This window comes from Carassius gibelio, chromosome B11 (assembly GCF_023724105.1).
Source record: "Carassius gibelio isolate Cgi1373 ecotype wild population from Czech Republic chromosome B11, carGib1.2-hapl.c, whole genome shotgun sequence".
NCBI classification, from domain to species: Eukaryota; Metazoa; Chordata; class Actinopteri; order Cypriniformes; family Cyprinidae; genus Carassius; species Carassius gibelio.
The window spans coordinates 2,135,602-2,152,166 of NC_068406.1; the positions used below are offsets into that span (position 1 = coordinate 2,135,602).

The window sequence follows — 16,565 nt, forward strand, 5'->3', positions numbered from 1 at the left end:
GAAAACACAATAAAAATAATTGTGTTTGTGGATCTTTTAGGGGGACTGCAAGCCATTGCAGAGCTAATACAGCTGGACCAAGAACTGTATGGCATGCAAAATGAACCAATTAATATGGCCCTCCGGCGTTATGCAGGAATGGCACTCACAAATCTTACATATGGAGATGTTGTAAATAAGGTAAATGTGGATTCATGATAAAAATTTAAAACATTGCTATTTGTACAGTCATCTCATCTAATTCCTTTACAATAATGTAATCACTGTCCAAACTGGCCATAAATATTTTACTGAAATATGTTTAAATGTAACTATTGTCATTTTTCACTCTAATTATAATTTTAATTATAATTTTAATAAACATACAGTGCCAGGCAAATGTACAACTTACAAATGCAATTTTGTGCCTTCTTGTGATGTTGACAAAATGTTCTTTATTAAGGCTACACTTTGCTCAAAGAAAAACTGTCTTCAAGCAATTGTTGCACAGCTTGCATCTGATAGCGAGGAATTACAGCAGGTACATAACCTACTTTTCCATACAGCAAACTATCACTCCTTTATTAACTTCTAGGATGAGAAATATTATGCAACAGCTCATTATAATAGTACATTTTCATATGCTTCTCAATTATCTGGCCCTCACCCGCACTGTGATTTGTCATTGATTTTAGGTAGTGTCAAGTATACTGAGAAACTTGTCATGGCGAGCTGATATCAACAGCAAGAGGGCTTTGAGAGATGTCGGCAGTGTGTCAGCACTTATGACTTGTGCACTGCAGGCTACGAAGGTACAATCAGAAATGTCTATGTCATCCATTTCTTGCATTCAGTAAAACTGAACATGAGTGATTTACCCTTTAAATTGGTCATATTTGTGCTTCAATAGCACTCAGAAAGATAATTTTGCAATGTGTGGTCTCCTCCACAGGAATCTACTTTAAAGAGTGTGCTCAGTGCACTGTGGAATCTGTCAGCACACAGCACTGAGAATAAGGTGGCAATTTGCTCTGTTGATGGTGCTCTCGGCTTTTTGGTTAGCACTTTGACTTATCGATGCCAAACCAACTCATTGGCCATAATTGAGAGTGGTGGAGGTATCCTGCGTAATGTGTCCAGCCTTATTGCTACACGAGATGATTACAGGTATCATGTTTATTCACATTCACAAGTTAAACAGAGACTTAAAGTTTCCATGACATCACTTAAATTCTGTTTTTCTAATTCAGGCAAATCCTCAGGGATCATAACTGCCTTCAGAAAATGCTGCAGCACTTGCGATCTCACAGTTTGACTATTGTGAGTAATGCATGTGGAACCCTCTGGAACCTGTCTGCACGAAGTCCAAAGGACCAGGAATTGCTGTGGGACCTGGGAGCTGTAAGCATGCTGCGCAATCTAATCCATTCAAAGCACAAAATGATAGCCATGGGAAGTGCTGCAGCTCTGCGAAACCTGCTCACAAATCGTCCACTTAAATATAAAGATACTGCAGTTATATCACCAGGATCTTGCATGCCATCCCTCTACATGAGAAAGCAGAAAGCATTAGAGGCTGAGTTAGATGCGAAGCATCTGGCAGAAACATTTGATTCAATTGAGAAGCAAAGTTTCAAGCATCAAAGCATAAATAAACCTTTGAGGCACATTGAGAGCCTAGCAAAAGACTATGCCTCAGATTCTGGTTGTTTTGATGATGATGAAGCACCTAATGTATCAACCAGCTTGGATACTGGAACATTCTCCATGCTCTCCATGTTTTTGAACAATTCTGACTTCCTTAATACCCAGCCCCGTAAGCGAGAGGGGGAGCCTGAACAAGACGTCGAAACCTTTCAAACTGAGAATAAAAGGTCACAACCCCCGGATGATGAAGTGACTGTGGCAGCTGAGAAATTAGCCAAGAAGATCACCAATACTGTGGCTAAAATTGACAAACTGGTGGAAGACATTACCATGCATACATCCTCAGAGGACAGCTTCAGCGTCAGCTCAGAAGATCATTTTGTGGATTGGAATTATGGGCCAGATGAGCTTCATGAGGCACGAGCCATTTCATGTTCCCCTTGTCATCTTTCTGACACCAGCTCTTTTTCACCTAAAGAGTGTCTCAGCAGAGCACATGCCTTCCTGCATCTTAAAACAGCCAACTCGAGTTTATCCAATGACAGCCTTAACAGTGGCAGCATCAGTGATGGCTATTGTGGCAGTCAGGACCAGACTAAAACCTCAGCAAAGCCAACAGAACAACGACGTCCTAATAAACTTGACCTTAAGGTGACTCATGAAGAAACCGTGAACAGTGGTGTACATATTTCAAGAGTCATGTGTCAAAATGAGATCCCTGAAAGAGATTTTGAGACAAACAAAGATGCTATTTTGCCAGATTCAAGTTCCACCGATACAGAGAAAAGTCAGGAGCCTTTTATATCCACACCTGCAACAGTTTCAACTAAGGTGTCTTCAGATGCTAGTATACCAACTGTCAAGTTGTCTCCCTCCTATCAGCATGTTCCATTGATCCAGAGTGTTGCCAAGTTTGGCATTGCAAAAACTGCAATTAATGTTCAGGCAGCTCAAGCAATGCGCAGGCAAGCTTGGGTTCCAACAGTGATGACTGGAGGTAGTATTAGCAAGTTTTCCCCAATATGCTCTGCAAGAAGCCCCACAATAGGACAGCTGGAGACCCCTCAGAAGTATTCAGTAGAGAACACTCCAATATGCTTTTCTCGTTGCAGTTCTCTGTCTTCTTTGTCTTCTGGTGATGGAGCTCTTGATGGACAGAGTCAGACTGAAAATGACCTGGAAAGTGACTCATCTTTAGAGATCATAGAGGTGGAAGATGTGAATGTTGAGAGAAAATATGAAGAGGATGAGACACTTGATGACTTGAGTGACAGTCAGTTATTATTAACCGATCAGAAAATCAGCAGCTCTAATCCAACTGAAATCCCCAGTACAATCAAAAATGAGAAGAGGTTCCTTAGAGGAGTGTCTCCAGTAATTCTTGAGGACAGGACCCCATCCAGCTCTTCAGAAAACTACATTCATGAAACACCTCTTGTAATGAGCCGCTGTAGTTCAGTTAGCTCGCTTGGCAGCTTTGAAGCTCCTTCGATTGCCAGCTCTATTCAGAGTGATCCATGTAGTGAAATGATAAGTGGTACTGTTAGCCCCAGTGACTTACCGGACAGCCCAGGACAAACAATGCCTCCAAGTCGCAGCAAAACCCCGTGCTGTGCAGAATCAAGTGGACCAGAAACACAGAATCTTAGTGGTGTAGGAAGCCAGTGGGAAAACAGTTTGCGCAAATTTATGGAAATCGCAGACTTTAAAGAAAGGTTTAACCTCCCTCCAGATTTGGACACAATGATCTATTTCACAGTGGAAAAACCAATTGAGAATTTCTCATGTGCCTCCAGTCTGAGTGCCCTTCCCCTGCATGAACACTATGTCCAGAAAGATGTGGAGCTCAAACTTACTCCTCTACTAAACCAGCAAGACAATGATCAAGAGGATTCTGAAAAGGAAGAGGACATGGATGACCAAGACCACTATAGTGAAGGCAACTCAGAAGATGACATAGAAATTCTGAAAGAGTGCATTAATTCTGCCATGCCTTCCAGGTTTAAGAAGGTAAGGCCAACTGTGATGCCCAACCTCTCAAACCAAATTCTCAACATGCAGAGTCGAAAATCTGTGCAATTACCAGTGTATATGGTGCTGCAGAACAAAAACAATCAAATATGTGCTGGACAGAAGCTTGGAATGTCTTCAAAAGAAATATATCATGATGATTCCTCTTACACTGACTCTGCTGAAGGTACACCCATCAATTTCTCAAGCACCACTTCCTTGAGTGATGAAACACTCCAGTATCCACTCAGAACTAAAGGAATAAAAGACTGGCGAAGAAAGAAAGAGACACAAGAGTTGATTGACATTGAGGCAAAGAGAATTGAAGACCTACGCATGTTTTCTCGCTTTCAAAAACCAACTAAAATGACATGTCAGCCTCCTATAGTCTCAAACCAACTGAACAAGACAATCAGACATATGGTACCCACTCAGAGATTACTTATACAGAGTAAAGAAATGGCAGCAAAAATTACACAGCAAAGGATTCAAAGCCAATCTCCAGTTCGACAAATACAAAAGCAAGGACAGAATCTGTCAAAAAGCATGCCACAGTTAGATATTCCTATAAGAAAACAAAACACAGAGGTGTACCAAAATCAGAAAACCTGTTCTCTGAGTCATGCACAGGAAAACGCTTTAGCCTTTCAGTCTAGACATCACCCAACAACTACACAAGTGGCCATCTGCCATAAAATGGATAGACGGGATGGACCGATGAATAGGACGGGACAGAAACAGCATTATGAAACAAGCAAGACTAATGTAATACGCAATGCTAATATACAGGATCAAGTCAAAGGTTGTCAATCCCGCCAAAAGGGTTTTCACAGAATCAAGCAAAACCTAATTTTAGAAGAAGCACCTCCATGTTACTCTTTGAGTTCCTCCCTTAGCTCTTTGAGTGATGCAGAATTTGAGGAATATCATGGAAAACCTCAGCATACGTGGACAAGGAATAAACATAATGTTACATCCAAACCCCAGTGCCCTCCAAAATCACAGCAAGAACGTAACCAGTTTGAAGAGATCAGCTCGCCAAGCTCAGTCAGCATGGATTCAGAAGATGATCTTTTGATAAAGTGCATAACATCTGCAATGCCTCAACACAAGAAAAAGCAGGCTGCCAGAAAAAAGAAAGCTGAGAAAAAGCACAAACAGAAAGCTACTCTTCAGAAAGGAATAGACTGGAGCCCTCATAATGACCTAGATTCTGATGAAATGGCATCAGATAAAGACTCTGATCTCAACAGTGTTGAATGGAGAGCAATACAAGAAGGGGCTAATACGATCATAACCAAGTTACAAGCTTCAAAGTCCCAGGAACCCTCATCAGAGTCTGAATCAGTTCTGTCATTTATGTCTGGATCAAGCTTTACTCCTAAAGAGAAGAAGGTATACAAAGATGACAAAAAGGCTAATAAACCACTTGATTTTGCCCCTCGTAAACCTGTTGCAAACTTGCCTGTGGTATTCAGGGGTAGAACAGTGATATACACACCCAAGAAGGAGACAACCCTCTCTCAAAGACCACCTCCTAAAAAGGTGACACAGAAAGCAGATGCCCCTAAAAATCCAGATCTAGCTCAACACAGGTCAAGAAGCCTTCACAGACTGGGCCACCCCATGGACTCCACACAATTGTCATTGCCCAAAAGAAGCTCAACACCACCTGCCAGGATACCAAAGAGCTCATCTTCAGGATCATCTCAAAGTTCAACACCTTCCAGGCCTCCTCAGAAGAAAGTAACCTCCCCAACCCAAACCATTAAACAAGGTCCAGAGAAGGTGGCATCAGCACCATGCAGTCCAACGGACAAAAGAGCAAGCATTTCAAACAATAATCAGAACTCAAAGTCTCCTATAGACAGGAAAACACAGAAATCCCCAGTCAGAATACCATTCATGCAGAATCCATCAAGGCAAACAAGAAACATTTCACCTTTAGTAACCAACCAGCCCACTAGCATCAGCAGACAAAATACGCAGATGTCAGGGAAAAGAATACTACCAGCCAATCGATTGGATTTGGTTCGCATGACATCTACTCATTCAAGTATTGGTGAATCAGATCGTAATGGCTTTCTCAGACAACTGACATTCATCAAAGAGTCATCAAAAGTCTCAAGACATGATGCTTTTTCACGTTCTGTCCCAACATCACAGCATGCCTCACCCCGAAGAGCAGTTCCAGGGGCCCCAGCAGTTTTCTTATGTTCTTCCCGTTGTCAAGAGCTGAAGGAAGCAGTTCAATCTCCAAAAAGAATGCCTGTGACTCAAGGACAAAGACAAGTGCAGGAACAGGGGGTAGTCAGACAGGGCATAACTCCATCAAGAGCCACCTCCATTGATAGGGACGTCACTGTGAAACGCCCAGCTAGACGTACAAGCTCGGAAAGTCCTTGCAGGGCCTCACAGAGAAATACGCCTGGCCCAAAGCCAAGAGAAAAGAGGGAGGATACCTTCAAAAGATACTCCTCCTCACCAAGCATAAATGTCTTGAGTCGTGTCACCAGCCGCTCATCTCTTCGCTCTTCATCTTCTGACTCAAGTGGACGAGCTAAAAGTGAAAGGAACACAAATCAAAGGCAACACAGAGCTGGATCACATAACTCTGACAAAGTGACCTGGCGAAGGATTCGCGATGAAGATGTTTCCCAGATATTAAAGAGCACTCTTCCACCCACTGCACTGCCTTTGTTGCCTTCACCTGAGGGCACCAAAAAGATTCCTTCAGCACTTCCTGGAAAACTGCCTACTTTTACTCTAGCATCACGGAAAACAAGTGATGCAACTGTTCAAACTGAGGACTGCTCAGCCAACAAAACTAATTCAAGCACCTCTCCCACGATTGAAAAAGTTCTTGGCATTACTGAAGATGTCAGAAAGATGGCCCTCCCCAGGAAAATAAGCATGGCCTTCGGGAATACCCTCCAAGATGGGGATTCAGATGGATCACTGAAAACCTACAGCACAGCATCAACCTCCACCTTTCAGTCAGTGGAAAGTACCCACAGTGGGGGTGTTGGCCATTTCCGACAGAGCTCACCCAGTAAAGCTGTCAGGGTTACACCTTTCAACTACATCCCCAGCCCCATGGTCTGCTGCTCTCTACAGACAATGGCAGAGAAGATGGGGGAAAAACATGAAGCATAATCAGTCTACTGTTCCAAGGTTGACAAAGTATTTTGCTCCTGATGCTGTAAAAAAAACTCAGGTGGTAATGGATATGATTCTTTTTACCTCGGATATTTAATGAGTCTTGTGCTTGCCAGTGCATCAGAAGTTTTACCTATTTAAAAAACTAAAAAATTAATCTGGATGTGAACAATTACCCATGTAGTATAGAATCTCACTGGATTCAAAACATTAACCTAACCCCACCACAAATGAGGGTAACCTATATATATATAATTTTGTATAGTGATAATAATCATCGCTTGTGCTACTTGGACAATTAATCACACATGTCAAAGACTGTCTCAGAAGTGTGTTATCCACAGCTAAAAATTACGGCCTAGATTTAGAACAATATGCAAACTATTCTTTGAATAAACAAGGACAAATACTTTTAAAGATCATGTGCCACCTGCAAACCGGAAAAGACTGTTGTACTCTCACATGAGAACCATGTATGCACATGCCTTTATGTCACACAGACAGGTTAAACAGCCTCTTGCCTTCACTTATTATTACTGCAGGAAAATATAGCTACAATACGTAAAATCTGCACAAAATGTGTAATCGTCATGGATATCTAGTGGTAATGTTGTAAATACTAATGTACAACTGTAGTCAAATGCTGCCCAGAAGGCAAAATGTAATCCTTCCATTGCTACAAATAGCATGCTAAATACTCACTCATCCACTGTAAACACGTGATGTTGACTTTGCAGTTTCTTTTTTCATTGAAAATGACAGACTGTAAGTGCAACCATGAATCTCTGCCCACATATTTGCATTTTTGAATATAAGATTGTTGTAATTGTTGAGTGTTCAGCAAATGTATGTAAAACGATTAAGTAGCTGTACATACTCTTGCTTACTGAATGCTTTCATAATGTCATTTTGTGTAGAGTCACGTTATGCTTTAAGTATTTAAAAGCAAGCTAATGAGTAGCAACTCTATGGATTGAGATAAATACTCGCCATTTACAGTAAGTTGGGCTGAATTCTTAATAGACTGCTGTAGAATGTTTAAAATGGCTTCCATTCAACCAAAGCCTACTGCCAAAACTGCAGCTGCACAAGCAAATATTGTAGACATATAGGTTTCACTATGGCCAATTAGTCAGCACAAAATGTGTTTGTCTTATTTGGTGAGGTGCAGTATTTACATGGGCTAAGTTTTAACTGTAATATAGCAGCTATACTCCTGTAGTCTCTGTTAGTCAGAAAACATGCATTCTCTCCTGAAAGTAAAGTCATTGATTCCATAAATTCTGGGAATGATACAGATAACTACAGTGTATTTCGGATGTGCTGTGACTGAGTGCCGATACCAACTGGTGTTCCCACATTAAAGACTTTCTCTGAAGATATTAAAATTGACCAGTAACAGAGATCAGTGTAATGTTGTAATGACCCTTACCAGTGGTGGTCAGGATAAACCAATATGATGCAATGCTAAATTCAAATTGACATAAAGTGAAAATTTTATGCATATTTGAGAGATCTTGTCAAAGCATGAATTGGGTTCAGAATGTTGTTTGAAACAATGTGTTGTTGGCCAAGGGTTAGGGGGCCCTCAAATAAACATTCTCATAAAACCCGTGTCCTTACTTTATCTGCAGTGGAAGTAATTTATTCAATGGTAGATGCATTCTGACTATCTTCAGGGTTGCCAGGTCTGCGTAACAACACTATTCCAATGGCCAATCAAAAGCAGCCCAAACTATCACAACCAACAAAATTTAAAATATGCAACTCCTGGACATGTAATACAGATTTCACAGTGTTATGTGCCATTAACAATTTCAATATGAATACCACTATATACTAGTAATCATAAACACAATCTATTTTCATACAGGAGCACAGAACTTGAAGTTTCTCAGTGCTCCTCCTTCACTAAACTTAACATCTATCACACTTTCATAAATGTTATAAAATATTTGAATACAAACAATTTAGTTAAATAAAATGTTTAAGCTAACTGAGACTTGTTATAGCTCTTATATATCATTGTTATTTTGTTGTTTTTGATTGCTTCCATTGTCCTCATTTGTAAGTCGCTTTGGATAAAAGCATCTTCTAAATGACTAAATGTAAATGTAAATAGAAAACAATTTAAAAGCCCAATTCCTGTCAGACTTGGCAACCCTGACAATGTTTGTTTTGTTTTTGTTTTTGTTTGATTGTGGCAAACCATTTCATCATTATACAGTTTTTCTTAGTCGCTTTGGTGCATTTCTCAGATCAGAAATTAATTTCTCAAAACTTCTTGTTCAACCTCCACATCATATCGACACAATTTCACACATACCGTACATTAATGTGCAAATTTGTACTTTAAAAATGGATATGTGGAATACATAAGAAGTCAAGTCACCTTTATTTATATAGCACTTTAAACATAAAGTCGTGTTTAAACTCTTTAAACGGGGAAGTCGTGGCCTAATGATTAGAGCGTCGGACTCCCAATCGAAGGGTTGTGAGTTCGAGTCTCGGGCCGGACGGAATTGTGGGTGGAGGTAGTGCATGAACAGCTCTCTCTCCACCTTCAATACCATGACTTAGGTGCCTTTGAGCAAGGCATCGAACCCCCAACTGCTCCCCGGGCGCCGCAGCATAAATGGCTGCCCACTGCTCCGGGTGTGTGCTCACAGTGTGTGTGTGTGTTCACTGCTCTGTGTGTGTGCATTTCAGATGGGTTAAATGCAGAGCACAAATTCTGAGTATGGGTCACCATACTTGGCTGAATGTCACTTTCACTTCACTTCACTTCATAATACATTGCGTCAAAGTAACTGAACAACATTCATTAGGAAAACAGTGTCTCAATAATGCAAAATGATAGTTAAAGGCAGTTCATCATTGAATTCAGTGATGTCATCTCTGTTCAGTTTAAATAGTATCTGTGCATTTATTTGCAATCAAGTCAATGATATCGCTGTAGATGAAGTGACCCCAACTAAGCAAGCCAGAGGCGACAGCGTCAAGGAACCGAAACTCCATTGGTGACAGAATGGAGAAAAAAACCTTGGGAGAAACCAGGCTCAGTTGGGGGGGGGCAGTTCTCCTCTGACCAGACGAAACCAGCAGTTCAATTCCAGGCTGCAGCAAAGTCAGATTGTGCAGAAGAATCATCTGTTTCCTGTGGTCTTGTCCTGTTGGTCCTCTGAGACAAGGTCTTTACAGGGGATCTGTATCTGGGGCTCTAGTTGTCCTGGTCTCCGCTGTCTTTCAGGGCTATTATGCACATGCATGCAGATGTGCCACACTAGCTAAAAAGCAAACATCCATGTCTAGTAGTATCAAAGAAGTTGGCGAAGATTAAATAATACATGTAATCACTAATTACTCCACTGTTAATACACACACACAAAAGACCATTTGAAGCAAGTAACTGAGACATGGGCTTAAAAAAAAAAAAACTTCAGGAATCTAATATAATTTTGTCCATATGGGATTCACATGACCAGATTACTGAAACAACATGACAACACACAAAAGAAGTTACCAAAGAAATTATGAATTAGATTAATATTACCAGGTAAGAAAACACAAAAAAAAAAGACAAAAGATTTGTTTGAACAGAGGCAAAACGTTATCTATATGCTCCATGTTGACATTACTTAAAGTATTTAAATCCTGATCCCAAGAGAAAATGTACGCATTTTATGAGATGCCCATTTCATATGATTTTTTTATGATGTAATTTGTTAGAAAACAAGTAAGCATAAAGCATCACGCGAACCTTGGGGAGTGCAGACTGTATTAAAAACCTAAGAAAGGAATAATGGAAAAATAAAAATAGCCACAAATTCGCCCAAAACATAGATTAATTTGGAGTTGCTGTGGGATTGTTTTGGTAAGTTACATTCCCTGATATCCATTGGAGGATATTAATCATGATGGATAGGCTATTTTGACCTTTTAATTTGGCTCGTGTTCCTTCTTGAGTTTGTTCTGTTCGGACAGACATGAACGTATGGTGTATTATTATTATTATTATTTCTTTTTTTTATTATCATGCACTAACTAAACTTATATCTGAAACTGTTTTCAATGTAACAAATGCACATAGTTGTTAATAAGGGAGGAATCTTTCCCCATTTTACCCCATGTGAACAAATCGTGTACTGTACTGGCCTCTCATGTGTCTTAAGCTGATGATGTCAGTGGCACATGGGAAAAAAAATATTCTACAGGAAAGTATCTTTTCAAACGGTGAATACAAAATATTTATTGAAGATTTAAATTTCTATCAAATAATAAAATTACAAAATCCCTGACAGATGCCATGAATACAACAAATTACTACCCATAAATAAATAACAAATACAATGTTGAATTTTGGTTGAATTTCCTAAAGTACATTTTTGTTTTGCTATGTTTTAGTGCTGAACAAATTTATATGAACAGTGAAAATAAATACACCGGGTTATTAAACTATAAAGTCCAAAACTCCACTCCTGACAATGGCTGTGTGAATATCAGGCATCGGTTCACCCATTGAGGTCTTTACAATGAGAACATATGATACAGCTGTCAGAATTTATGTCTTCGGTTTTCTGATGCTGCATCTCTTGCATGTTGGTGTCATCCTCAGATCACTTTGGCCACCTGTATTTCTGCATGTAGAAAGAAAGAAAAAAATAAAATAAAATAAATAAATAAATATATATATATATATATATATATATATATATATATATATATATATATATATATATATATATATATATATATATATATATATATATATATATACACATATACATTATATATATATAAAATTGGTAAAGCATATCAAATTTATAACTTAAGACAAATACCACCCACCTCATACACACTGAAAACTTATTTAATCAACAGTGGGTTCAGTCTTCAGTCAGACACATGCAAGAAGAGACAGCACAGAGAGATAGATTAATATGGAGAAAATCAAAGATCAGAGCAACTGCATGATTTATCAAATGTGGGTTTACTAGCGTTATGATGACATACAGGAGCAGAACTGGGCAGTCTTCTGGCTTCAGGCTGAGCTGGGCCGATAGTTCGGTTTCTCACTAGAGTCTGAAGAACTGCAACAGAGACAATAATGGATAGAACAAGTGCCAACTTAAAAATTCGGACAATTTTTAGAACATTTATAGTCATATATACAAATAATAAGCTGACATCAATCCGACATCAATTTTATATTTAAATCGAAACTACGTTTTGCAGTGTGAATAAACAATTCTCCATTACATTCATGTTTACCATATGCTGTTAAATAAATAATATATCATATTACGTAATGTATTAAATGGATCTTGGTGATGGCTTGATCTGTCTAAATCGGTTTGTTCCTCAGTCTCTATATTTGGAACGTAACCTTGGTATTTGTGTCCTTGCTGTAATCTCTGTGACCTCATTGAACAGCATTAATCCATGTGTTATGTGATGAAATACAGTGCAGGCAAATCTGAGCAGTGACATAACAATTTAATTATTTCAATTTGTATGCCACATTTCAAAGAATGTATTGTTTATTATTGTTATTGATTTCTGCATGTGTGACTAAAGCTTTTATTAGGTGTGATCTGAAAATGCTGATGTTTCATAATTATTTCATGGCTGATTGTGTCAGTTATAATATCTATTCAAAACGACTTATCATCTCAACATTTTCAGACTGTTTAAACTCTTAAAATAAAAGTTGCTTCAAAATGCCATAGATAACTTTTAAATAACAAAATTACTTTTGTTGTCTAAATGGTTCCATAAAGAACCTTTAACATCTGAAGAACCTTTCTGTTTCACAAAAGGTTCTTTGTGGCGAAAGAAGGTTCTTCAGATTATAAAAAGTTAAAAAAGACATGGTTCTGTAAAGAACATTTGAATGAATGGTTCTTTGTGGAACCAAAAAAGGTTCTTCAATGAATTCTTCTATTGCTGTGTAGAACCTTTTAAGCAGCTTTATTTTTAACAGTGTAGTTGTTTGATTTTTAAATTTACTGGTCAATAAGATTAAATATTCTGGAAAAGAATGTTCCTTTGAATCAGCTCTAATGTTGCATACCCTCTCTCGTGGCGTTCTCAGCTGCTGACATGGCCTTCCCTCCTATATTGTTGACCATCTCATCTACTCTGGCTTCATGCTTCAGGAAAAATGGCCGCACCATATGCCTGTACAGTATCTGAGAACCATTCCAGGAGACTGGAGCCATGCACCACAACAGGAACAAGCACTAAACACCAGAGGGAAAAAAAATAAAAAATACAAATTCACACACAGAAAAAAGAGCCCAAGGGAGTGAAAAAGAGGTTATCTGGTGTGAGAATGATTCACTAACATAATGACGTAGAGTGATCCCTACCAAAGATACTAAAGCGGCAGAGAATTATAAATCATGCATCATGTACTCTCCCTTTCCCATATATGCATATTGTAGCAGCCTCACCTGTGACGCAACATGCACAAACAAATGATGAAAGTATACAGTTTCCCAGAAATTCTGTCCTGAGAACTCTTAAATATAAATAATTTTGGCTTACCAAAGTGATTTAGTGTAAAGCAAAAACACAGGATAGAAAATGGTTTTACAGTGTACTCCGTCATTTATTTTTTGTTAATTTCAAACGGGAAAGGGTTACATAATATAGTTTAAAAATATTTAGTTTTTTTTTTTTTTTTTTTTTTTTTTTACAGTTTACATTCTAGAGTCTTAGTTTATTTCATAAAAATATTTTAAGAAATCCTAAAGCATTTAACTACATATTTTTCATTTATCCAACTGATAAAACAAACAAGGTTTAAAATATTATAACAAATCACATGTTATTTCACCAGTAGTATTTATGTACTATTATAGTACTCATTAATAAAATGTATTTTATTTACTTTGTTTCGTTTTTTATTTTAGTTTACAATAACTTTAATTTTGTAATGTGCTTTTGCCATTTTTATTGTGTTTGAAATAAGTTTCATATTAAAAGAATTAAGGTGTGGTAATTTAGTACTTAAACATTTTATTTCAGTTAGTTCTGTGGTTCCTTTTAACAAAAATATTTTTTCAGGTTTTTTTTTCTGCCACTGAATTTAAAAAAAAATCACAATTGCGCGTTCTAAAGTCAGAATTGGGTGATATAAATTCTGACTCTGAGGCCCCATTTACACTCTTTTCTGTTTCTTATAGCATTATAGTTGTGCATTGTTTGTAGTGTGATCAACATTTGTGCAGGCTATAAGAACTAGCTGGTAGACATGTTAGGGAAGAAACACGGAACATTGTAATTATGTTTTGATAAAAATTCATGAAATGACTTTAAACAAGAACTTGCTGAATGAGACTTAAAAGGTCAGAGTTGTTAAAATTATCCGAACTTCCCGTCACTACTAACCGACGTCTTGTTTACTCTTTTTACACACATGCCCAGTGTGCTTGAATGGTCACGTGACTTGCATTTTTGGTTATGCAGTGTAGGCGGAAATCGTTTCTAATTTTTTTTTTCTTTAATTCTAAAACGCTGTTATAAAATGTAAATGCACTAGGGTAAACGGAGAGTTGCAATTTTTTTTCCGCAGAATTGCTAGTTTTTCATAATTGTGACTTTTTCCCCCCCAATTTTTTTTGACTTTATAAGATTTGCAAGTTATTAAGTCATAATTGTGAGATATAATTCTGAGAACATCAGTATTTTCCTCCTCAAATTTAGATTTTATAACTAGCAGTTACGAGTTTATATCTCATAAGTCTGAGAAAAAAAGTCTCATAATTATGATATAAAAGATATTACCTCGCAATTGCCAGTTATAATTCATAATTATGAGATATAAACTCACAATTCGGACTTTTTTCTCGTAATTGCAAGTTTATATCTCACAATTCTGAGAATTGTAAATACGGAGCCCTGCACATGGCATGCAGAAAAACACAAAAATAAAATAGTAGGCTAAATCATAAATCAATTTACTAATTCATTCTCTGGATTTACAAATTGTGCACACAAATTTACTGATTTGTTGCCTTGATTTGCTAAATCCTGCACTCGATTTATAAATTTTGAGAATTAATTAGTAAATTGTATGCACGATTTAGCAAATCAAGGGAACAAAATAATCGTGTGCACTTTTTAGTACATAAGGGAACGAATTAGTAAGTCGTATACAAAGTATATTTATTTTTTCTTGCATGTCATGTACGCATGACTCGGTATGTAAACTTGCAATTGCGATAAGAAAAAAAAAGTCTCAATTGTGAGATAAAAAGTTGCATGTACAGAAACGGCTTCCATACAACACTGACTGTAACAGATAATTCCAATTAAATAAGATAAAATAACTAATAATAAAAACATCTGTATAGTATGACTGATTAAAAAAAACAAAAAAACACGTATGCCCTTGACCACTATTATGGACAAACTGGCAGATGTCTTAAGACAAACAACAGACAGATCTGTCCTACATTAAAGAGCTTGCAAAACAACTAATTAACCTCTCAGATGGAGTATGACAAAGGAAGACAGAATCTTTCCACCAAATACCAGAAGCTAATAACTGATCCTCTTAAATAAGATATTAGCCAGAGAAAGCATTTGGTCTTCTTCTACCTACCTTACACACATAGTAGAAAGGAAACCAGTGGAGAAAAATGTCAGAGAAGAATTCACCCACGCTGAAGAAGCCGTAGATTACCCAGTATGTCAGCCATTGTGTGTCATCCTCCTTATCAGGACTTTCTATTGCTTTGATACTAAAAATGTAAACAGAACAAAATCTGAAGAATACGCAAGTAAGGACAAGTTAATAAAACAACAACAACAAAATACTATAATAAAGAATTATTGTAGGTCAAAAAAACACATAACTCACGAGTAATATGCGGGGTAAACAAAACCAATCAGATTACAGAGCAGAGATGCACCGTATCCAAATAATAAATATGCTCCAGTCACACCAACAGCACCTGTCGAAAGACAATCATAAAATGTCCTTCTAAAACATCTGAGCAATGTCCTTACAGAGTAAACAGCAAATCACACGTGAAATGACTTTAGATAACTAGCTATCATAGGTATCTGTTTTTGGATGAAGCCTCAAGTGTTATCTTTAGCACTATTTTTCAATGTAGAGAGTTAGCTGTTGAGGGATGAAGGCGAAGTCACGGGTTGGTTACGTAAGACGACGTCAGACAAAATCTCCCTTTGAGGAACCTTTATTCAGAAATTGATTCATATATTTCAGATATTTCTTTCTGTACTTTTCATGAAGGGAAAATAATTTATCTTTACTCATGATGTTATGATATTTGTCGTTCACTTAACATGCCAATAACAGACTTCTGTGTACCAAAGCAGCTTCGACTGACTTGAACACCGGTTACCTCACAATTTAGGATTAAAGTATGAGTAGCCTACGGGTACTTTTTGTTAAATATACAGAACATGACACGCGCTTTGTATAAAATCAGGACTTACCGAGCGCTAAATAACGTTTCTTGATGCCTGTTTTTTCTTCGATTTTATTGAGAAAGTCAGTGACTATATTCTTCTCGTTCAAAAAAGCCTCGACGCGGTCTTTTATCTTTGTAAATATGGTAAACATCGCGGCTTAAAAGAAAAGTGTAACGTTATGCAGTTAAACACAAGTGCATGAATGATAATGTGTCTCTAGGATGTTTTCGCTGACTGGGCAGACTCAATCCGCTTACTGTCAGACTAGTGACGAGTCTTTGGGAGGATCAGGACTCCAGACTGAGACAGATAACACCATT

The 16,565-nt window shown here is 37.7% G+C and overlaps 2 protein-coding genes and 1 long non-coding RNA gene across 3 annotated transcripts in view; 2 read left to right on the plus strand and 1 right to left on the minus strand.

The window, feature by feature from the left end:
• The window catches only part of LOC127968087 (adenomatous polyposis coli protein 2-like), a 31,822-nt gene extending 23,417 nt beyond the window's left edge, over positions 1-8,405 (plus strand). The window contains exons 11-15 of the mRNA XM_052568980.1: positions 41-180; positions 443-520; positions 675-791; positions 932-1,146; positions 1,230-8,405. Coding sequence (XP_052424940.1) covers positions 41-180; positions 443-520; positions 675-791; positions 932-1,146; positions 1,230-6,792 — 6,113 coding nt within the window. The 3' untranslated portion in view covers positions 6,793-8,405. The remainder of the gene's footprint in view (positions 1-40; positions 181-442; positions 521-674; positions 792-931; positions 1,147-1,229) is intronic.
• Positions 1-16,565, plus strand: part of LOC127968106 (uncharacterized) — a 75,211-nt gene that overhangs the window by 38,522 nt on the left and 20,124 nt on the right. The window lies entirely within an intron of this gene.
• Positions 11,015-16,495, minus strand: LOC127968097 (receptor expression-enhancing protein 6). Its single transcript, XM_052568993.1, has 7 exons — positions 16,270-16,495; positions 15,665-15,758; positions 15,407-15,545; positions 12,869-13,037; positions 11,809-11,885; positions 11,644-11,686; positions 11,015-11,432 (listed from the first exon to the last, which is right to left on the minus strand). The coding sequence occupies exons 1-6, from the start codon at positions 16,394-16,396 to the stop codon at positions 11,666-11,668; spliced, it is 627 nt and encodes a 208-aa protein (XP_052424953.1). The 5' UTR covers positions 16,397-16,495; the 3' UTR covers positions 11,015-11,432; positions 11,644-11,665.